Below are 24197 nucleotides of genomic sequence, written 5' to 3' on the forward strand. Positions count from 1 at the left end.
CTTGACTTTAGCCTTTCTGCTGTTTTTTCTTTATATCGTTGTATCTCTCTCCTTTTCAAAGTTTGTCTTCTGCCACTGCTTGAACTAACTTCCTCATGTAAGATTAAGCTTAAAAGAAAGGAAGGACCAAGCATTAAAGGTTTAAAGGCTGCTCATGAATGGCGGAGGCAAGAGACAGTGACATTGCCCTATCAACCAGGACAATGCCCTTGAGACTGACCATAAGTACATATGATCAGCACCCAAGCTAGGACCAAGGAGGCCTAGGTAATGGCTGTTGATGACTCAGCAGATAGACCCATAGGCTCCCCAAAACGCCCATATCCTTAGCTCACAAGGATGGTGAGGTTGCAGCGACCAAAGGAACTAATGAGTTTGAGCGGAACTCAAACCCCAGTCTGGCAATCACCAGTCAGGGACGTTACCACTTACACCACCACGACCCTTGCATAAGATCACTGCTTGTACAAATACCTTTTAGTAAGACATGCGACAGACATCATATGCTTAATGCGAGTAGAAATGGGTGGCAACATCAATGACATCAGAGACAATAAAAAAATATTAAAATCTGGATTATAGCTTTCATATGAGTGAATATTATACAGTATCTTATTGTATATTGTACCAAATAGTAGATCTAATGTGGTTGTTGATAATGTACTACCCTATAACAGTACAGAAAACATAAATGTACTAACCTATAAATGTAAAACATACAAAGATAATCATAATCCAAATCCAGAAATTGCAAGCTCTCTTATTGTAGTCAGCCAAACGATTTGATTCAATTTTAAGGTGTGTCTGATTGGAATCAGCAAGTTTCGAAGACTTATCAAGATTCTGAAAAAGGGAAATAAATATATATCATGAACACTAGAACATACATAATTGCAATTAATCTTACCTGTGACTTACATGATTTCCTCTGCATAGCAAAGTTCTTTGCTTTCAACATTCTTCATTAAAAAATTAAAATTTCCATTCTCCCTCACTCTAAATCTCTTCCTTCATACGATGTTCTAGTTGAAAATTTCATTTGTGGTGTTCCATGGTAAATAATCAAGGTGTGGGTATGCTTCATATATTTAGTCACTATTTATGTTTAAATGATTGTGTCATATTCCTACAAATGGTTACCAATTTCAATTTTTATTGTTTTTTCTTTATTAGAGTGCTTAAACATGTGCAGGTATGTCTTCTGCTGGTTTTAAGCTTTGTTTGTGCTGAATAGTTTGAAGACCCAGGCCTACATGACTGACTACTATGAAGCATGAAGTAGGAGATGATAAATGGAGAAGCATTGATTTAAAAACTCAGGATAGAGACGACTGGCAAAATCTAACCAAGGCCCTTTGCGTCAATAGGCGTAGGAGGAGATAATGATGATGATTCTGTAAATAGGTTACTGTTGGAGGAAAAAATCTTTATTCCGTTTTTGTCATACAAAGTCATTAATGTGTTTTTGAAATATCGATGATCAAAATGTATGGAGTTCCCAAACAACCTTATGGAAGAAAACGTCAAGCTAGTGTCTAAATAGGTTCGTGATAGGGACTATAAATCGTAAAAGGAAAGATGATAGACGATTGGGGGAAAGTTCAGAGTAGGCCAGGGTAAATTCTATAACAAATCCGGTTCTCTATACCTTACTGGGAAAAATGAGAAGAGCAGTTGTAGTGCAATTCTATTTCACTGCTTGTTAAGTGGATACTATTGTAGACTTATCATTACAAGTACTATATACTGAATGCACTGTAATATAAGTACTATTTAATGCTTATAACTTTATCTCTTTATTATTGACTGTAAATCTGTTTAACTCAAATCCATCACATAAAAAAAAATACATGAAGCCTACTATTCACTAGTCCACAACATCTTGTGATATTCTCTCTCACTAAACCAGATTAGAACTCTGTGTGTGCTTTCTTGAAGGCAAGTGGCTATTGCTCCTGAAGAGGTATTAACAAGCTTCTCCAATAATTGTAAGTGACTACCCTAAACAACACGAGGTTGAAAGTGTGATGACAACAAGTGTTATATGAAGCCCAAGGGATAGATCCAATAAAAGAATAACTAATGAAGACAATGGATTTGGCATCACGACGACAACAGCAAATAATGTACGTATTGGTGACTATATGATGATAAACTTGGATGCTCTTGAGGAGAGGAAAGGTTGTAATGCTCAAACCTATTCAAATACATGGATCATCACTGATGAAGCTTAAGAATGTTAGTTTGTATACCACACTAACACGAAGACACAATCCTTCTTATTGAGCCAATTTCTAACACACTTAAGTTGTTCAGTAAACTCAATGGGTATTCAATTATTTCACACACAATTGTAAAAGATTACAAGAACCCTGAAGAATTCACAGCTGCAACTTATTTGAATGCTATAGGCCTATCAAAAAGTACAGGTTAAACACATAAACCATCACCTCTATTATTTCTCATATCCCTAATATTTAGAACAATAGTTAAATAAATCAAACAACATTATGAAAAAAAATAAAGCTACACAACCCATAGAATTTATGGATGAGGAAGAAAAAGTGAGAGCTCATCTAAGCAAGTAGCTTAGCTTTGTCTCCTCCATCACCTTTTACACCATAGCAACTTAATAAAACCATTTAAAAGACCAATCCAACAGTAACCAAACATACTCCTTTTGTAAAACAAATTTGTTCCGTAACCAAAATACAAACCACGCTATTTACATTGGGTTTACCTTTTAGCGTAGCTGAAATGGCGAGCCATTAGAATTTAACGAGGGTGTATTACCACCGCGCTAGTTAGCAGGGGGGTAGGGGAGTGGTAGCTAGCTACCCCTTTCCCCCTCACACACCAGTGAACTACTTCACTTCACTTTTGGCTCGGGCGATAGACAGACGTGTCTGTCTTCGTCCTCGCTTGCCAGCCATTATTTGTTTTGTCTTTACTTAATCACTTACTTTTCTTTTACTCAATATATATGTAAACATTTTTTCATGTTTATGTATATATTTGAGTATAGAAATCAGTAAGTTTCCTTTTCAGAGTTTGTGCTTGTGTGTGTAGTGTACGATATCTCCGTGGAGCCCTCGGCAGTTAGGCCACCATGGTGTAATTTCATGGGTCGCGATCGAGTTTGACTTCGGTCTTTCTCTCTCTCTCTCTTGAGGTCGTTCACCCTTTTACTACGTTACTTTTACTACGCCTTTGTAGCTTCCTTCCCGTGTGGGGGGGTTGCTACGCCGTACGTTTGTCTCAATTAGTTTATGAATCTAATTGTATTTGTTGATTTTTCAGTTTTGTAGAACGATTCCTTTCGGGGTTTTCGTTCTTTCTTTAGTGTTCATTCATTTTTAAATTACATAATTACATAGTTACATAATTATAATTGTTATAATTCTGTGTTGGTTACAGCTCTCCTTCCGTGAGTGTAAGTGGTTGTGGGGGCACGTGCCTGTTGTGTAATTCTTGTGTTCCTTTCCCTCGGGATTCCTCTTCGGAGCCTTCCGGGGGAATGAATGTTAACTAATGATTTTTGTTTTATTTTTCACAGTTACCGATCTAGTTCGTTTCTGTAATGTGACAACAGAGTGAGCTGTCTTGTTGAGGCCTGGGGATTCGGCTGTTGCTGCCTCCCCTATAGATCTTCGTCAGGGCCGTGTCTCCTTCTCCTGGAAGTACTCCCGTGATGATTGACAGTTCTCCAGTTCATTTTAGAACACTCAGGAGGCTCCCCTCCTTGGGTGGGTAACTTTCCTTCCGAGGGAAGTTTTCCTATCCAGGCTTTAGTTTTTTCCCTTTGGGGGGATCTCCTCTTGCCTTTTTTTCATGCGACTATGCTCTTGGTGCTGAGCGGTCGCACCTGCAGTTACGCTCAAGGGGCTGGGCAACTGCAGGAGCCCCTCTTCGGAGGATTGCTCCTTTTAGGTCACTGGATGACCCGTCTCTTCTACGAAGTGTTTCTCTTTCGTTCGCGAGAGAGTACACTCATAGAGACTCCTCTTCGGAGGACTCTTCTGTTGTTGTTGCTGTTGGCCTCCTTCGCCGTAAGGCTCACAGTCCGCTACGTCGTAAGGGCCTCCCATCTCCCTATAAGGGTGCTAAGAGGCGCCTTTTTGAATCTCCGTATGCAGCCTACAACTCCTTCTTCTTGATCTTCCGCCCCTGGTGCAGATGGACAGCAGTCTGATCTCGTCTTCCGACGGACAACGGTCTTCCGACGGACATCAGTCTCCCGACGGACAGACAACGGTCTTCCGACGGACATCAATCTCCCGACAGACAACGATCCCTTCGGAGCAAAGGGTTGCCTCCCACGGGGGTGCTTCCCTTGCGTGTCAGGGTTCCCCTGCGCGCCCTTCTGCAGTGTTCTCTCCTGCTCAGTGTTAGCGCACAGGCTCTCTCCTGCTCAGTGTTAGCGCACAGGCGCTCTCCTGCTCATCAGCGCTTTCCTGATCGCTAGCGCTCTCCTGTTCGCCAGCGCTCTCCTGTTCGTCAGCGCTCTCCTGATGATCGTCTCTGCTGTTCCTGTTGGTTCCTGTTACGCGCCCTGTGCGCCCACATTCGCGCTCGCGATCTAGAACTTCGGTTCAGGTCTTGGACAAGGACTCTTCTTCTACGCACAGGATTCCACGCGTTGCCTTCTGCTCGTCAGCGATCACCAGCTCGCCAGCGACCACAGACGCGTCAACGTTCGCCTGCTCGTCAGCGATCTCCTACGCGTCAACGATCGCCATCGATCTGCCACGCGTGGCAGTTCCCCTGGACACCATCAGTAGCGATCTAGCACTCGCCTGCTGTGTACCACGATCTCCGGTAGCTGAGTCTTGCCGTAGATCTTCCTCCTGCTCGCCAGCGCTCACCTTTACTTCTGTCCTTCTATGCGCCAGCTTTCTTCAATCGCCAGCGCACATCTGCGCGCCCTTTTCTGCCACGCACCAATGGGCGCCAACGGTTTTTTCTGACCGTCTAGGATCGCCTGATTAACAGCTTGCTTCAGAGCTCACCTTCCTGATGCACCTGCGCGCCTTCTGTTAGCGCGATGCGCGCTAACCATCACTAGTCTATTACGCGTTAGCGATCGCCTATGCGCCCGCGCGATTCTTCGCCTGCGCGCTAGCGTTTTGTTAACGCACCACTGCTCGCCAACGCGCCGTCGCTTGCCAACACGCCATCGCTTGCCGACGCGCCATCGCTTGCCAACGCGCCTTCACTCGCCTACGGGCCATCGCTCGCCAGAACGCGCCATCGCTCGTCAACGCGCCATCGCTCGTCAACGCGCCATCGCCCGCCTACGCGCCATCGGTCTCCCGACCACCTGCGCGTCCACACGCCCACGTGCCCGCGCGCCTACGCTCATGCGCGCCCGCGCACGAACCGACGGCATTCCCTCGCGCGGACCGACGGCGTTCCCTCGCGCGGACCGACGGCGTTCCGTCGCGCGGACCCACGGCGTTCCGTCGCGCGGACCCACGGCGTTCCGTCGCGCGGACCGACGGCGTTCCGTCGCGCGGACCCACGGCGTTCCGTCGCGCGGACCGACGGCGTTCCGTCGCGCGGACCCACGGCGTTCCGTCGCGCGGACCCACGGCGTTCCGTCGCGCGGACCCACGGCGTTCCGTCGCGCGGACCCACGGCGTTCCGTCGCGCGGACCCACGGCGTTCCGTCGCGCGGACCCACGGCGTTCCGTCGCGCGGACCCACGGCGTTCCGTCGCGCGGACCCACGGCGTTCCGTCGCGCGGACCCACGGCGTTCCGTCGCGCGGACCCACGGCGTTCCGTCGCGCGGACCCACGGCGTTCCGTCGCGCGGACCCACGGCGTTCCGTCGCGCGGACCCACGGCGTTAGGTCGCGCGGACCCACGGCGTTAGGTCGCGCGGACCCACGGCGTTAGGTCGCGCGGACCCACGGTGTTCCGTCGCGCGGACCCACGGTGTTCCGTCGCGCGGACCCACGGTGTTCCGTCGCGCGAACGTCGGCTTGATTCCTGCAGTATCCATTGCTCGCCTACGGGTCATCGCTCGCCGACCACCAGCTCTCGCCCTTCCTACCACGCTCGCCCTCCTTCTGCGCTCCTTCGCACACTTTCGTTTGCGCTCCTGCGGGCCCGCGCATGGGCGCTTACACGTTCGGCCACGCGCAAACCATTGATTTACCATCGCGCGAGCGCCAGGGCGATTGCGACCGCGATTCCCGTCAGGGTTTCGCAACATGGCCAGCCTGGCGAGACTTCTGCAGCGTATTTCCAGAACAAGGTCCTCACCCCGTAAACGCAGAGCATGGCACATGCAAGAGCAGGAAGAATCTTCAGGGAGGTCTGAGCAACATTCTTCATTCCAGAACCTGGGTTAGCCCTTCCTCGTCATTCCCTGGTAGGGTTTTGCCAGGGAGCTTTCCGTTCGAGATTTCTCCGTCGGCCAAGGGGTGACTGGTTTACCCCTTCCTCTTCTCCATCTCGTGAAAGGGGCTTACCAGGTCCTTTCCCTCCTTGGTTGCGACCCGAGGTTTTGTACAAGGAAGCTCCAGGAAGGTCATGGGTACTTTCCTCCTCTCGGGCTCAAGCACCTTGGCGTTTCGTCGCCAAGTTTCGAACTTGCGGGCAAACTCGATGTTGGACCATCTAGACGCAGTGACCGAGGGCTTCCTCTCGGGTATCTCATCCGTGGATGTCGACAAACTCAGACACTCTTCCATCCTTGGGAAGAGCTTGTTTGTGCCCAAGGACAGAGACATGGACAGCGGTTGTGCGGAGGAAGTCGACTTCCGTTTTCACTCCTCCAAGGCCCTTTCTTCCAGACCCTGCAGGCCTCCAGAGCCTCTTTCTTTCAGCCTCGTCGGCCTACGTTATCGGACCGGCTACGGCAGCTAAGACAAGGTGTCCAATAGCAGTCCCCTCCAGTCAGGAACAGGTAGCACGGGAGGCTCTCCCGGGGGGGGGGCATAATCCTAGAGGGAGCAGCAGAGTTCACGAACTCTAGGATTGGCCACCCCCCTTTGCAGGTCTCACGCTGGGAGGATACCTAAGATTACTCATCCGGATAACAGCTTCCCGATGCCGATTCCTGCCCGATCTCCGTGATCAGCCAAGGATATCGTGCCTGCCGTCTCTGTCAGCGAATTCAGTGTCACTGAACCTCTATGCCATGGGGTCGGCAAGAGTTTTGCCTGTTTGGGCAGAATGATCCATGCCTTAGGAGTAGGTTCTCCATAGGATCGTCGACGGCTTCACCCCCCGGCTTCTTCAGTCGATCCTTTCTCGTAGGAAAGCATCTGAGACGGGAATTCCGTACTCGACCTCTCAGCTCTGATCAAGTTTGTCGAACAAACTTCGTCCAGAGTGGAACAGCAGAATCGATCAGACTGGTAACGAGGCGGCAGGACTCCTTAGGCCCTAGATCGGAAGGACGGGTACTTTTAGTTTCCATTCCATCCATCTTCCAGGAAGCTCTTGGAATTCAGCCTAGACTACAGGTGTTCCTGCTTAAGATGCGGTGTGGCGATCCTGCCGCGGCATCGCAGGTTTTCCCCAGAGAACTCTCCCTGGTTTTCTCATGGCCACTCAGGAGCAGGCTTCTGCCTCCTTCGCCTTTTGGATGTCTGGTCAACTCCGGTAGGCTCGGGTTCGACCTTCTTCAACGCCGGGACAAACTTCCGGATCCTTACCATGGGTGAGGGATCATGGTAATTTGCTAGGACCCTTCTCTACTTCTGCCTCAACATCTGGAGTATCTAGCCATGATATTGAGTCAAAGGCCTTACCACGTTGGAAACCCCGCTTCTCGTCCGTCCAGCGAGGTTAAGCAACGTCGGGTCTGGTCGGTACTTGGATGGGTGACCGCCTGGGGACGCCAGATGCTGTTGCCTCCTCCTTCCAGCCTTCCCTTCAGTTGACTGTGGAAAGGCTGAGGAGAGTCGCAGTACCTGTTCTCAGTAAAGCAGAGCTTTCAGCCCTACCTTGGAACGTTTCCTAGGTCTCTTTTCCTCATTGACCCGTCTAAAGTCCCGAACGGTCGTCTCAGGATAAGTTCCCTGTGGGGCGGCCCAAGTTCTGGTGGTTTCAAAGCAACGATTAACCGGACTTTCTGGCCCCTATGGGACCAGCGGAACGTTTAGAACTGCAATGGGTGTTGACCTATGGAACCTCTTGATGGGAGTGGTTATTCTCGTCCTTTCCCCACATTTTTGGTGCTGTTCTCGGACTCGTCAAAGAAAAGGGGGGGGGGCATGTTGCGGTTCAGGCCTATGGTCAGGACCTGAAGGATACCTCTCCATCATTCAGGAAGGCTTAGGGGCCGTAGTCTGGCCCCTCTACAGATCCTACAGCTCCTGCCGAGTCGCTCCGTGCGCGACAACTTCATGTTACTGGCGTATTCCAACCAGCAAGAGACGCATTTTCATACCTTCGCATCTTGCAGTAGAGATACTGAGATGATTTGAGATCCTCTCAATACCACTATCGGCTCGCTCATTCCGGGCAGAGGAATGTTCTCTCCGACTATCTGAGCAGAGCCTCGCAGATAGAGTGTACCTGGGGGTCTTTGGCCTTTAGTAACCAGCAAGTCCTGGCCTAGGGGACCTGATCGCGACAGCTTGGAACTTCAAGCTTCCGCTGTTCTTCCCCCCAGTCTCAGACCCCAGGACTCTTTGGCAAGATGCATTCTGGTGATGGTGAGACAACATCGACGCCTGCGTCTTCCCTCCTTTGTTGTCTGTTGAGAATGGGTCTCAACAAGACCAGGTTGTCTGTCAACCTTTCAATGGCCCTGAGAGCTCCACTGGGACTATACGCGGAACGGTTTCCGGACCCTGTGCTTCCCCTGACAGAACTCCCGGGAGAGCTTCTCCCACGGCACAGGCTACTCAAACAACCACACTGCAACATCTTTCCCGAGCCGGGGCATCGCTTCGGCTTCACGCCTGGAGTCACTACGCCTCCTCCTCAAGAAGAGACAACCCGCTACAGTCGCGGGGTGGAGGTCGCGTCATCTGCGATAGTCATCCGCAGGGGTCTACCAGGCGAAGTGGAGAGTCTTCTGTGGTTGGTGTCGTGGGAGAGATACCTCTTCTCTTGAGACCTCTTCTCCAGCAATAACGGTCTTATTGCTTTTCGGCGGGAGGAAACTCCTTTCCGCTCTCGGCAGTGAAGCCTGTCGCTCAGCCTTTCCCTGGCCTTCAGGCTGAAAGGAATAAATTTTTTTCTTCCCGCTGGACCTTTCCTCGCTCATGCGAAGCTGCGAACGTCGCTGCCCCCAGTCAGAGTGAGACCTCCAACATGGAGTATGGTTCGGACTTTTTAGTCCCTTAAGAGATCTTCTCAAGACCCATTACGTCAGGCCTCTGATCGTATTCCGTCTTGGGGCTACTGCTCACTCTGGACTCGGCCAGTGTGTAAGCAATCTTCTTGGTCTCGTACGACTCCGCCCTTTCTAAGGAATGGGGGAAGGCAAAATTCAGGTTCGCTCCTGAGTTGTTGGCTGGACTCGGAATCTTGAGGTCCCGGCCCTTCGGTCCAATTCCTTCAAGATTTCGAGTCACCATTCTGTATCAGATGACCCAAAACCTTCTCCTTCTTGCCAGTAAAGGAATCGAGGGGTTATCTTTGGGAACAGCTGCAGTTTGTCCTCACGTGCAGCCGGGTTGGGAGCACAAGAAGGACACGGGGGAGAGTCACCAGTACTTCAGCTCGGACTCAAGGACATTCATCTCGACCTGAATCCAGACCCTTCCCCGTCACGTTGCCCTACAGCACGATGTCGGATACATCGCAACGTCCCTCGCCTTCGAGTAATACTACTCTGTGACGCAGGTGCTACAAGCTGGAGTCTGGATGCGTCTAATGACCTTCGCAGCCTGCTTCCTGCAGGACGTGACCCACAGGAGTATCGATACATTTCTATCGCTCTGTGGTGGCTACACAACAGCTGGTCTAACCTCAGGCTCCTTTTTGGACAGGTAGCAGAAGGTTGAGAGCATTGTTATCAGGTTTTAGTCTGCATGAAAGAAAGAAGTATGTCTGGCCCTTACTTCTTTCTTCATCATCCCGTCTACTGGGAAGCAGCATCCTGGTCTCTGCATAGCTGACCTCAAACCTCTGCAGGTAAACCATGCTTCCTTGTGTTCCGAGTATTGAGTCAATACTGTCGCGTCCCCCATACCCTGACGAGGTGGTATTGGGAACGTCCTAACCCAGAGTTCCTTCTGGAACTCCAGGTCAACTGCCTAGGACGGGTCACACTTCTTCCTTCACACACAAGCTTATGTAGGCCACACGGTTTCTTGCAGAGCAAGGAACTAGTGAGGTGCAGGGACTCCTTTTCTCGAGTGCGACTCACTCGGATTCTGAGTTCCCGGGTAAAGCCAAAGCCAGTATGGCTGGGGACTTTCCACCCTTCCTAAGGGGTAAGTCACCCTTTGTAAATAGCGTGGTTTGTACAGTATTTCGGTTACGGAACAAATGACAAATTCGGAGATAATTTGTATTTTTCCTAACCATACAAACCTTAGCTATTTACATATATTTGCCCGCCAGCCCTGTCCCCCAAGACAAGTCCTACCTCTAAGTGAAGTGAAGCAGTTCACCGGTGTGTGGGGGGGGAGGGGTAGCTAGCTACCACTCCACTACCCCCATGCTAACTAGCGCGGAGGTAATACACCCTCGTTAAATTCTAATGGCTCGCCATTTCAGCTACGCTAAAAGGTAAACCCAATGTAAATAGCTAAGGTTTGTATGGTTAGGAAAAATACAAATTATCTCCGAATTTGTCATGTTTGCAAACTCCTTTGGAACAACAAGTATTCAGAAATTCCTTAAGGAAAACAGGAAAATATTTCTTTCTTTAAAGTACTGTACAGAGCTTGTTACTGGAAACACATGTTGCTGGCACACAAAAAGACAAAAGGGAATACTTTAGCTTACATGTTATTTATACTACAAATTTGAAAACAAAGATATATACTTCTTCACAACTTACATCAACATCTTTCTGTATGATTTTCTTGGCAATTTTCGATTGTTCTTTCCACTCTTTTGTCATTGTGATCATATCTTCTACCATTTTATCTCTCTTTTGTTCATCCGTTAATAACTGATTTTGAAAATCTTCAGCACTAATATCGGATAAACCTGCGTTACGACTTCTAAGTTCACTTCCATCACTTGGATCTGTTAGAATAAAGAAAAATCAAGTAAAATGAAATTAAGAAGTGTGGTTGATCTAGGGGAATCAATGACATATTATTATTATTATTACTAGCTAAGCTACAACCCTAGTTGGAAAAGTGGGATGTTATAAGCCCAAGGGCTCCAACAGGAAAAAATAGCACAGTACAGAAAGTTAATACATAAATAAATAAACTATGTGAGAAGTAATCCATATGCCAAGGCACTTCCCCCAATTTTGGGAGGTAGCTGACATCAAACAAATGAAAAAAAGGGGACCTTTCCTCTCTTCACTCCTCCCAGCCTAACGAGGGACTCAACCGAGTTCGGCTGGTACTGCTTGGGTGCCACAGCTCACCCTCCCCCGTTATCCACCGCAGATGAAGCTTCATAACGCTGAATCCCCTACTGCTGCTACCTCCGCAGTCATCCAAGGCGACAAGAGGAAGCAGCCTAGCCTACTGGAACTGCGTCACAATCGCTCGCCACTCATTCCTATTTCTAGCACGCTCTCTTGCCTCTCTCACATCTATCCTCCTATCACCCAGAGCTTTCTTCACTCCATCCATCCACCCAAACCTTGGCCTTCCTCTTGTACTTCTCTCATCAACTCTTGCATTCATCACCTTCTTTAGCAGACAGCCATTTTCCATTCTCCCAACATAGCCAAACCACCTCAACACATTCATATCCACTCTAGCTGCTAACTCATTTCTTACACCTGTTTTTACCCTCACTACTTCATTCCTAACCCTATCTACTTGAGATACACCAGCCATACTCCTCACACAACTCACAGGGATACATGTACTTTATAGCATTAATACTCTACAGATTGATCTCTCAGTTCTAATTTTCAAAGATTAATATCTTACCTAAGCCCAACAATTCTTGCCGTAACCTATTTGTAGTTTTTACTTGAGCACGATGATGAATCTGCTGAGTCACAGTGTGGTCACTAGTTGTTGCTGGACCATGGGGAATCATTTGTGAGGCTGTGCCAGAATCAATCACCTTAGCCTATTGAGAGAGACATGACCACATATAATTGTAAATTCCAACAGCAAAGGTTTTAGTTTAAAATTATTTTGCTAAATACACCGCACCATATGGATATCTGAAACCAAATTGCTGACCACAAAATAGTTATGTAGTTCTACATTAATCTAAATAAAACAGAATTATTTTTAATACACATTCAATTACGCAAGATCTTCGGTAGCTAAATAGATTATAATATAAAAAAAAACTAGTGCTTTAAGATTTGCATAGCAAAATTAAGTTCTATGACCTAAAATTTCACACTCATCTCTTCATACGCTAATGATTTTACCAACATGCAATTAGTATTTATATTTTCAATAACATCAGACAAATGCAGAACAATCAGGAAACAGAATGAAGAATAAAATGTTCTGCATAAATTATTTAATTCGATACTCTTTGAGTAATATAAATAATTGACTAGTAAAGACAGCAGACACAGGAAAACATTGTGAAATCCATATTGTTCTTGCTATTTCTTATTCAAAAATAAAAAAACAAGAATAGGATGTATTACTTAAACAATACCTTTAAAAAAAATAAATGATTAAAGTATTTACTGCAATGTAATCTATTTCCCGTTTGACTATTAATACCCGCACTTCTGATTCACCCTTCAGGAAAAATTAATGCTAGTTTAAAACATTACTTACATTTCCACCTACAACTTGAAATGTTATTTTGATAATAAAATAAATTTTTGAATATACTTACCCGGTGATTATAATAGCTGCAGCTCTGCTGCTCGACAGAAAACTCTACGTAAAGAATCCGCCAGCGATCGCTATGCAGGTAGGGGGTGTACTTCAACAGCGCCATCTGTCGTCCAAGTACCCAGTACTCATTGTAAACAAAGAACTCAATTTTCTCCTCGGTCCACTGCGTCTCTATTGGGGAGGAAGGGAGGGTCCTTTAATTTATAATCACCGGGTAAGTATATTCAAAAATTTATTTTATTATCAAAATAACATTTTTCAATATTTAACTTAGCCGGTGATTATAATAGCTGATTCACACCCAGGGGGGTGGGTAGAGACCAGCAATAAATATTTACATTATTATGAGCTAAGGATTTTTTATTTCATTTTAGAAGTTATCAAAATAACAAAAATAAAATAAATAGGTACCTGGTAAGGAAGTCGACTTGAACAATTACTCTTCCTTTTTAAGTATGTCTTCCTTACGGAGCCTCGCGATCCTCTTAGGATGCTGAGCGACCCCTAGGATCTGAAGTATGAAGGGTTGCAACCCATACCACAGGACCTCATCAAAACCTCTAATCTAGGCGCTTCTCAAGAAAAGAATTTGACCACCCGCCAAATCAACCAGGATGCGAAAGGCTTCTTAGCCTTCCGGACAACCCAAAAACAACAATAAAAAACATTTCAAGAGAAAGATTAAAAAGGTTATGGAATTAGGGGAATGTAGTGGTTGAGCCCTCACCCACTACTGCACTCGCTGCTACGAATGGTCCCAGAGTGTAGCAGTTCTCGTAAAGAGACTGGACATCCTTAAGATAAAAAGATGCGAACACTGACTTGCTTCTCCAATAGGTTGCGTCCATTATACTTCGCAAAGATCTATTTTGTTTAAAGGCCACTGAAGTTGCGACAGCTCTAACTTCATGTGTCCTTACCTTCAGCAAAGCTTGGTCTTCTTCACTCAGATGTGAATGAGCTTCTCGTATTAACAGTCTGATAAAATAGGATAAAGCATTCTTTGACATAGGCAAAGATGGTTTCTTAACTGAACACCATAAAGCTTCTGACTGTCCTCGTAAAGGTTTAGTTCGTCTTAAATAGAACTTAAGAGCTCTCACAGGGCATAAGACTCTTTCTAGTTCATTTCCAACCATATTTGATAGGCTTGGAATATCGAACGATTTCGGCCAAGGACGAGAAGGTAGCTCGTTTTTGGCTAGAAAACCAAGTTGTAAAGAACATGTAGCCGTTTCAGATGAAAATCCGATGTTCCTGCTGAAGGCGTGAATCTCACTGACTCTTTTAGCTGTGGCTAAGCAAACCAGGAAAAGAGTCTTTAAAGTGAGATCTTTAAAGGAGGCTGATTGTAGCGGCTCGAACCTTTCTGACATGAGGAATCTTAGTACCACGTCTAAATTCCAACCAGGTGTAGCCAAACGACGCTCCTTCGTGGTCTCAAAAGACTTAAGGAGGTCCTGTAGATCTTTGTTGTTGGAAAGATCTAAGCCTCTGTGACGGAAGACTGATGCCAACATGCTTCTGTAACCCTTGATAGTGGGAGATGAAAGAGATCTTTCTTTCCTCAGGTATAAAAGGAAGTCAGCTATTTGAGTTACAGAGGTACTGGTCGAGGATACCGATACTGACTTGCACCAGTTTCGGAAGACTTCCCACTTCGATTGGTAGACTCTAAGGGTGGATGTCCTCCTTGCTCTAGCAATCGCCCTGGCTGCCTCCTTCGAAAAGCCTCTAGCTCTCGAGAGTCTTTCGATAGTCTGAAGGCAGTCAGACGAAGAGCGTGGAGGCCTTGGTGTACCTTCTTGACGTGTGGCTGACGTAGAAGGTCCACCCTTAGAGGAAGCGTTCTGGGAACGTCCACTAGCCATCGAAGTACCTCGGTGAACCATTCTCTCGCGGGCCAGAGGGGAGCAACTAACGTCAACCTTGTCCCTTCGTGAGAGGCGAACTTCTGCAGTACCTTGTTGACAATCTTGAACGGGGGGAATGCATATAGGTCTAGATGCGACCAATCTAGGAGAAAGGCATCTATATGAACTGCTGCTGGGTCCGGGATTGGTGAGCAATATATTGGGAGCCTCTTGGTCATCGAGGTTGCGAAGAGATCTATGGTTGGCTGGCCCCATGTGGCCCAAAGTCTCTTGCACACATCCTTGTGAAGGGTCCATTCTGTTGGAATGATTTGTCCCTTTCGACTGAGGCAATCTGCCATGACATTCAAGCTGCCTTGGATGAACCTCGTTACTAGCGAAATGTTTAGACCTTTTGACCAGGTGAGGAGGTCCCTTGCGATCTCGTACAACGTCATAGAGTGGGTCCCTCCTTGCTTGGAGATGTACGCCAAAGCCGTGGTGTTGTCCGAGTTCACCTCCACCACTTTGCCTTGAAGGAGAGACTTGAAGCTTTTCAAGGCCAGATGAACTGCCAGTAGCTCCTTGCAGTTGATATGCATCGTCCTTTGACTCGAGTTCCAAGTTCCCGAGCATTCCCGACCGTCTAATGTCGCGCCCCAGCCTGTGTCCGATGCGTCCGAGAAGAGAACGTGGTTGGGAGTCTGAACAGCCAGGGGCAGACCCTCTCTGAGGCTGATACTGTCCTTCCACCAAGTCAGGCAAGACTTCATCTTCTCGGAAATGGGGATCGAGACCTCTTCTAGCGTCTTGTCCTTTTTCCAGTAAACAGCTAGGTGATATTGAAGAGGACGGAGGTGTAGTCTTCCTAACGATACGAACTGTTCCAGGGATGATAGTGTCCCTATCAGACTCATCCACTGCCTGACTGAACACCGTTCCTTCTTCAGCATGTTCTGGATGCATAACTGGGCTTGGCTCGTTCTGGGGGCCGACGGAAAAGCCCGAAAAGCTAGACTGTGAATCTCCATCCCTAAATACACAATAGTTTGGGATGGGACCACTTGAGACTTTTCCATATTGACAAGGAGACCCAATTCCTTGGTCAGATCTAGAGTCCACTTTAGATCCTTCAGACAGCGACGACTGGAAGAAGCTCTTAGAAGCCAGTCGTCCAAATAGAGGGAGGCTCGGATGTCCGCTAAAAGAAGGAATTTGGCTACATTCCTCATCAGCCTCGTAAACACAAGAGGAGCTGTGCTTAGGCCAAAGCACAGGGCTTGAAACTGGTAGACAACCTTTTCGTAAACAAATCTCAGAAAAGGTTGTTAGTCTGGGTGGATGGGGACGTGGAAGTATGCGTCCCTTAGGTCTAAAGAGACCATCCAGTCTTCCCTTCTGACCGCTGCTAGAACGGACTTTGTGGTCTCCATGGAGAACGTCTGCTTTGTGACAAAGACATTCAGCGCACTGACGTCTAGCACCGGCCTCCACCCTCCTGTCTTCTTTGCCACTAAGAAGAGACGGTTGTAGAAGCCCGGGGTTTGATGGTCCAGGACTTTGACTACCGCTCCCTTTTCTAGTAAGAGAGACACCTCCTGTTTCAATGCTCGTCTCTTGTCTTCCTCTCTGTACCTGGGAGAGAGATCGATGGGAGACGTTGCTAGAGGGGGTTTTCGTACAAACGGGATCTTGTACCCCTCTCTGAGCAACTTCACAGATTGTGCATCTGCGCCTCTCTTCTCCCAGGTCTGCCAGAAGTTCTTGAGTCTGGCTCCCACTGCTGTCTGAAGAAGCTGGCAGTCAGACTCTGCCTTTAAAGGACTTGGTTCCTTTCTTCTTTCCACGTCTCCCTTCGGCACGAGCACCTCCTCTGCTGGAGGCTCTGCCACGAAAGGGCGGAATAAATCGGGACGCTGGAGTGTCCATCCTTGGTCTAGCTGACAAGGTAGGCAAAGGGGTGGCTTTGCGAGCAGAGGACGCAACCAGGTCATGAGTGTCCTTCTGTATCAAAGAAGCAGCAATCTCCTTAATCAAGTCCTCTGGAAAGAGGCACTTAGAAAGAGGAGCAAACAGAAGTTCGGATCTTTGACAAGGTGTCACTCCAGCTGACAGGAAAGAGCAAAGGTTCTCACGCTTCTTGAGGACTCCGGATACGAACGATGCAGCAAGCTCACTAGACCCGTCACGAATGGCCTTGTCCATGCAGGACATGAGGAGCAAGGAAGTTTCCTTCTCTGACGGAGAGATCTTCCTGCTTAAAGCTCCCAGACACCAGTCTAAAAAGTTGAAGACCTCAAAGGCTCTAAATAACCCTTTCAAAAGGTGGTCTAGGTCCGAAGATGACCAACATATTTTTGAGCGTCTCATGGCTAGCCTGCAGGGAGAGTCTACCAGACTTGAGAAGTCGCCCTGGGCAGAGGCAGGAACTCCCAAGCCGAGAACTTCTCCCGTGGCATACCAGACGCTCGATTTAGAAGAGAGTTTAGCAGGGGGAAACATAAAGGCTGTCTTCCCTAGACTCTTTTTGGACTGCATCCAATCTCCTATCACTCGTAAAGCTCTCTTGGACGAGCGTGCGAGGACGAGTCTAGTAAAGGCAGGCGAGGATGACGGCATACCTAATACAAACTCTGACGGAGGAGAGCGCGGAGCCACAGACACAAACTGGTCCGGAAACCTCTCTTTGAACAGAGCTAGAACTTTTCTAAAGTCCAAAGAGGGTTGCGTGGACTTAGGCTCGTCAAGGTCCGAATGTGGTTCATCAACGTGAGCGGCACCATCATCATCCGAAAGTCCATCATCCGAGTATTGAGGAGGAAGCGGCAATGGAGTAGGTAACGGCTGGTTAGCCGAGTCCGGTCGCACGGGTGCACGCGTGACTGAACCGGACGCAACGTCATGGAACTGTTGCCCAGTCTGTGAGCTGGCAACAACCATAGCAGCGCGGGGACGCACAGCGTCTACTCCAGACTGTCTAGCCTGATGCGGGTGAGCAGTGGCAACCACACTGGGTTGCGGAGGTTGACGCACCGCGTCAAAACAAAACAACTCTGACTGTTGTTGTGTCTCGCGAACGTCAACGGAAGGCTCCGTGCGTCGCCGAACGTCAACATGCGGCTGGCAGGGTACACTGGAACGCATGGGTGGCGGAACTCTCTCAACTGGAGTGCGCAAGAAGGTTGCCTCAGCATCCACAGGACGCACAACCGAGTGTGTGGTTGGTTGTAGGCAAGAGGCTGGTGCAGCAGCAACCTTCTCCGCACGAAAGTCCTGCATCAGAGACGTTAATTGTGACTGCATGGTCTGCAGCAAAGACCACTTGGGGTCTGCAGGAGCAGGTGCGGCAACAGACGGTGTAACTGACTGCGGCGGTACCGCTTTGCCTCTCTTAGGAGGTGAGCAGTCATCGGAAGACTGCAGCGAGTCCGAACTGACCCAGTGGCTACAACTGGGCCGTTGGACTTGCGCGGAAGGGACCGACTTGCGCTTAAGCGGTCGTGAGACCTTGGTCCATGGTTTCTTGCGAGAAACCTCTTCCGCAGACGAGGAATAAATGGGCTCTCTCGTCTTTGTGTGGGTGGGGCGATCTTGGTTAGATACGCCCGAAACCACGGAGGGAACGTCTGTTCGCTGATTAAAGCCTCTCGAACCCATTGGTCGTACGACATTGCTTCTCCCCTGGACTTGGGAGCTTGCAAGAGGTCCTGGACTAGGAGGACGACAGGCACGAACAGAAGAACCCTCAAGCGCAACACTATCCACAACACTATCACTCACTTTATCACTTCCCACTGCACTCTTACACTTCAGCTCCTTGACGTCCGCCATGAGCTGGTTACGGTCACTAGCCAGGGACTCAACTCTCTCACCCAGAGCTTGGATGGCACGCATCATATCAGCCATCGAAGGTTCCTGAGTGCCAGAAGGGGGATTAGGAGCAACCACTACAGGGGAAGGAATAGGTTGTGGGGCATGAGGAGAGGAAAAATCAACAGAACGAGATGAACTTCTCCTGACTCTATCTCTCTCTAGCCTACGTGTATATTTTTGGAATTCGATAAAATCGAATTCCGAAAGCCCAACGCATTCCTCACATCGATCTTCCAATTGACAGGTTTTATCCCGACAATTGGAACAAACGGTGTGAGGATCGATAGAGGCCTTCGGAAGACGCCTTGAACAGTCCCTAGCATTACACTTCCTGAATTTTGGGACTTGAGAAGGGTCAGCCATTTTGAATTGGTCAAAGGGGAATTCAAAAACTATCCAAAGTCATCAACAAATAATCCGATATCAACAAAAGAATGCAAGGATTTATTGAAGAGAAAGCCTGCACAGCGAAAGCTCAAAACTAGAAAAGTGTACTTCACCAAATAGTTGTGAAAACAAATCCAGTTAGCAACAGCGAATTAGTAGGTCTTGCCGGTAGCACGACAGAGAGAAAATTGAGTTCTTTGTTTACAATGAGTACTGGGTACTTGGACGACAGATGGCGCTGTTGAAGTACACCCCCTACCTGCATAGCGATCGCTGGCGGATTTTTTACGTAGAGTTTTCTGTCGAGCAGCAGAGCTGCAGCTATTATAATCACCGGCTAAGTTAAATATTTAAAATTAAAGTTTCTCTCTATAGAAAACCAATAATGATTTGTTTTACAATATCCACAGAATACCTTGCCTATACCACTGGCGTTAGGTCATCTCTGGGATTTCATGGGAACTTTTAGCACTGCTTTATGCCTTATTCAATTTTATGTCAATTTACTTACTGGAATTTAATCGTGTCATTATCAATAGGTGGGTCTACTATCTTTTTCTAAGTGTTATTTTTGTTTATATTCTACTGTCATGAAATTGGATGTCATCACCTCATCCCTATTGACCTCGACACAAATAGGTTTCTATCTTTGGATTGATTCAGTTGGACTGACAGAATTTAAGCTTTATGACCCTGCATGGTGTGTCAATAACCTTGGTTGCCACCAAATAAAATCTTCTTTCTGTCAAGCTTTGCTCATTAGCTTCCACACATACAAATTTATCACAACTAAGTCATTAAGAGACTTGCAAAGGTTGGATTTTATCAGAAGTTTCCCCCAACCTGGAAAACTCCTGGCGAAATTAACTAGAAGGACATTGATATGAGAGAAATATTTCTGAAGCAGCCAAAAAGAGTTAATTAACGTCACATAAAGGTTCTTGAAACTTTAGACCTTATCTAGGATATGCATAATTAGTCATAATACAGGAAAAACACAAACCTCCACATTGTCCTAAGGGAGCATAAAAGTGTCTAATTTCTAAGTTTCCAGATTCAAGGGGTCAGAACAGTAGGTTTGTTCCTTGTTATTTAGATTGGTTGAGAAGTTCTACTAAAGTTGTCAAAATGTTTTTGCACTCCTCTGGATAAAAGGGTCATGTGGGGGTAAATATCCTTGTTCTACTTGGTCTGTCTGCAACCAAGTTGAGTATCCATGGAATCAATTTTGTTACCAGTTGCACTTTGCTGGTATCTTCCCAGACAAACACACCATTAATTCATAGTGTTTCAGCTCTTTTACCCATTGTTGTCTGTCATCATGTCTTTCCTTCCACCTAATATAAGAGATAATTAGTAAATCAGAGGAAAGTTAGAATGACAAATTCGAAGATAATTTGTATTTTTCCTAACCATACAAACCTTAGCTATTTACAAAGGGTATTACTTTTAGCGTAGCTGAAATGGCGAGCCATTAGAATTTAACGAGGGTGTATTACCCCCGCGCTAGTTAGCGGGGGGGTAGGGGAGTGGTAGCTAGCTACCCCTCCTCCCCCTCACACACAGGTGAATACTCACTTTCACTTAGAGGTAGGACTTGTCTTGGGGGACAGGGCTGGCGGGCAAATATGTGTAAATAGCTAAGGTTTGTATGGTTAGGAAAAATACAAATTATCTTCGAATTTGTCATTTGTTCCGTAACCGAAATACAAACCACGCTATTTACAAAGGGTGACTTATCCCTTAGGAAGGGTGGAAAGTCCCCAGCCATACTGGCTTTGGCTTTACCCGGGGACTCAGAATCCGAGTGAGTCGCACTCGAGAAAAGGAGTCCCTGCACCTCACAAGTTCCTTGCACCGCAAGGAACCATGTGGCCTACGTAAGCTTGTGTGTGAAGGAAGAAGTGTGACCCGTCTTAGGCAGTTGACCTGGAGTTCCAGAAGGAACTCTGGGTTAAGACGTTCCCAATACCACCTCGTCAGGGTATGGGGGACGCGACAGTATTGACTCAATACTCGGAACACAAGAAAGCATGGTTTACCTGCAGAGGTTCGAGGTCAGCTATGCAGAGACCAGGATGCTGCTTCCCCGTAGAGGGGATGATGAAGAAAGAAGTAAGGGCCAGACATACTTCTTTCGTTCATGCAGACTAAAACCTGATAACAATGCCCTCAACCTTCTGCTACCTGTCCAAAAAGGAGCCTGAGGTTAGACCAGCTGTTGTGTAGCCACCACAGAGCGATAGAAAACGTATCGAGACTCCTGTGGGTCACGCCCTGCAGGAAGCGGGCTGCGAAGGTCATCAGACGCTTCCAGACTCCAGCTTGTAGCACCTGCGTCACAGAGTAGTATTACTCGAAGGCGAGGGACGTTGCGATGTATCCAACATCGTGCTGTAGGGCGACGTGACGGGGGAGGGTCTGAAGACAGGTCGAGATGAATGTCCTTGAGTCCGGGCTGAAGAGGTATACTGGTGACTCTCCCCCCATGTCCTCCTTGTGTTCCCAAATCGGCTGCAACTGAGGCCAAACTGCAGCTGTTCCCAGCGCTAACCTCTCGATTCCTGTACTGGCAAGAAAGAGAAGGTCTTGGGACATCAGACACAGAATGGAGACTCAAAATCTTGAATGAATCGGACCGAAGGGTCGGGACCCTCAGATTCTGAGTCTAGCCAACAACTCAGGAGCGAGCCTGAATGTTGCCTTCCCCTCTTCCTTAGAAAGGGGGGGAGTAGTAAGAGACCAAGAAGATTGCTCACACACTGGCCGTGGCCAGAGTGAGCAGAAGACCCAGGGCGGAATACAATCCGAGGCCTGTCGTAAAAGGGTCTTGAGAAGATCTCTTAAAGGACTAAAAGTCCGAGCCATGCTCCAAGTTGGAGGTCTTCCTCCGACTAGGGCAGGGACGATCGTAGCTTCGCATGAGCGAGGATAGATCCAGCGGGCAGGAAAAAGTTATTCCTTTAAGCCTGAAGGTCAGGGAAAGGCTGAGCGACAGGCTTCATTGCCAAGAGCGGAAAGGAGTTTCCTCCCGCCGAAAGGCAATAAGACCGTTATTGCTGGAGAAGAGGCCTCACGGGAAGAAGTATATCTCCCACGGCACCAACCACCTTAGACTCTTCACTTTGCCTGGGAGACCCCTGTGGATGACTATCGCAGATGACGCGACCTCCGTACCGCGACTGTAGCGGGTTGTCTCTTCTAGAGGAGGAAGCGTAGTGTCTCCAGGCATGAAGCCGAAGCGACGCCCCGGTTCGGGAGAGATGTCGCAGTGTGGTTGCTTGAGTAGTCTGCGCCGTGGGAGAAGCTCTCCCGGGAGTTCCGTCAGGGGAAGCAGAGGGTCCAGAAACCGTTCTGCACATAGTCCCAGTGGAGCTCTCCCATTGAAAGGTTGACAGACAACCTGGTTTTGTTGAGACCCATTGTCCGCAGACAAAAAGGAGGGAAGACGCAGGCGTCGAAGTTGTCCCACCATCACCGGAATGCATCTTGCCAGAGTCTCGGGGTCTGAGACTGGGGGGAAAACTAGCGGAAGCTTGAGGTTCCAAGCTGTCGCGATCAGGTCCCCCAGACCAGCACTTGCTGGTTACCCAAGGTCAAAGACCCCTAGGTACACTCTCTCTATGAGGCTCTGCTCGGATAGTCTGAGAGAAACATTCCCCTGCCTGGAATGAGAGAGCCGATGGTGGAATTGAGAGAATCTCAATCATCCCGATATCTCTACTGCAAGATGTGAAGGTGTGAAAATGCGTCCCCTGCTGGTTAGCATGAAGTCGACACGCAACGGGGCGACTTGGCAGGAGCGGTAGGATCTGAAGAGGGGCCAGACTAAGGCCCTTAAGCCTGCCTGAATGATGGAGAGGTATCCTTCAGGTCTTGACCATAGGCCTGGACCGGAACATGCCCCCCCCCCTTTCCTTTGACGAGTCCGAGAACCGCATCAAGAATGTGGGGAAAGGACGAGAATATCCACTACCATCAAGAGGCTCCATAGGTCAACACCCATTGCAGGTTTAATAGTTCCGCTGGTCCCATAGGGCCAGGGAGTCCGGTTAAACATTGCCTGAAGCCACCGGAACTTGGATCGCCCCACATGGAACTTATCCTGAGGCGACCGTTCGGACTATAAACGGGTCAATGAGGAAAGAAGAACTAGGAAACGTTCCAAGGTAGGGCTGAAAACTCTGCTTGACTGAGAACAGGTACTGCGACTCTCCTCAGTCTTGCCACGGTGAACCGAAAGGAAGGCTCGGAGGATGTGGTAACAGAATCTGGCGTCCCCAGGTGGTCACCCATCCAAGTACCGACGTTGCTTAACCTCGCTGGACGGACGAGAAGCGGGGTTTCCAACGTGGTAAGGCGGTTGACTCAATATCATGGCCAGATACTCCAGATGTTGAGGCAGAGGAAGAGAAGGCTCCAAGCAAAATACCATGAGCCCACACTCATGGTCAGCATTCGGAAGCTTTTCCCGGCGCTGAATCAGGTCGAAACCCGAGCCTACCGGAGTTGACCAGCCCTCCAAACAGCAGAGGAGGCGGAAGTCTGCACCTGAGCGGCCAAGAGGAAGGCAGGGAGAGTTCTCTGGGGAAACAAACCTGCTATGCCACGGCGGGATAGCCACACTGCATCATAAGCAGGAATACTTGCAGTTTAGGCTGAATTCGACGAGCACCCTGGAAGATGGATGGAATGGAAACTGAAAGTACCCGTCCTTCCGATCCGGGGTTAAAGGAGTCCTGTCGCCTCGTTACCAGTCTGATCGATTCTGCTGGTCTACGCTGGCCGAAGTTTGTTCGACAAACTTGATCAGGGCTGAGAGGTCGACTATGGACGTCCCCTCTCAGATCCTTCCTTACAAGAAAGGATCGACTGAGGGGGCCGGGGGTGAAGCCGTCGATGATCCTAAGGAAGACCTTCGCCTAAGGTATGGATCATTCTGCCCAACCGGGCAACTCTGCTGATGCTATGGCATAGAGGTTCAGAGACACTGAATTCGCTGACAGAGACGGCAGGCGCGATATCCTTGGCTACTCACAGAGATTGTGCGGGAATGGGCATCGGGAAGCTGTCATTCGGATGAGTAACCTTAAGCATCCTCCCAGCGAAAAAACCTGCAATCCTAGAGTTCGTGAACTCCTTTTAGGACTATGCCCCCCCG

At 48.2% G+C, this 24197-nt stretch overlaps 1 protein-coding gene and 1 pseudogene across 1 annotated transcript in view; one reads left to right on the top strand and one right to left on the bottom strand.

Annotated features, from left to right (window-relative positions):
* Positions 1-24197, bottom strand: part of LOC137645620 (NADPH-dependent diflavin oxidoreductase 1) — a 98392-nt gene that overhangs the window by 11985 nt on the left and 62210 nt on the right. Inside the window, exons 4-6 of the mRNA XM_068378431.1 lie at positions 12039-12183; positions 10976-11166; positions 702-843 (exon numbers count right to left, since the gene is read on the bottom strand). Coding sequence (XP_068234532.1) covers positions 702-843; positions 10976-11166; positions 12039-12183 — 478 coding nt within the window. The remainder of the gene's footprint in view (positions 1-701; positions 844-10975; positions 11167-12038; positions 12184-24197) is intronic.
* On the top strand, positions 7750-7868 carry LOC137646186 (5S ribosomal RNA; annotated as a pseudogene).

This window comes from Palaemon carinicauda, chromosome 8 (genome assembly GCF_036898095.1).
Source record: "Palaemon carinicauda isolate YSFRI2023 chromosome 8, ASM3689809v2, whole genome shotgun sequence".
In the NCBI taxonomy this organism is placed as follows: domain Eukaryota; kingdom Metazoa; phylum Arthropoda; class Malacostraca; order Decapoda; family Palaemonidae; genus Palaemon; species Palaemon carinicauda.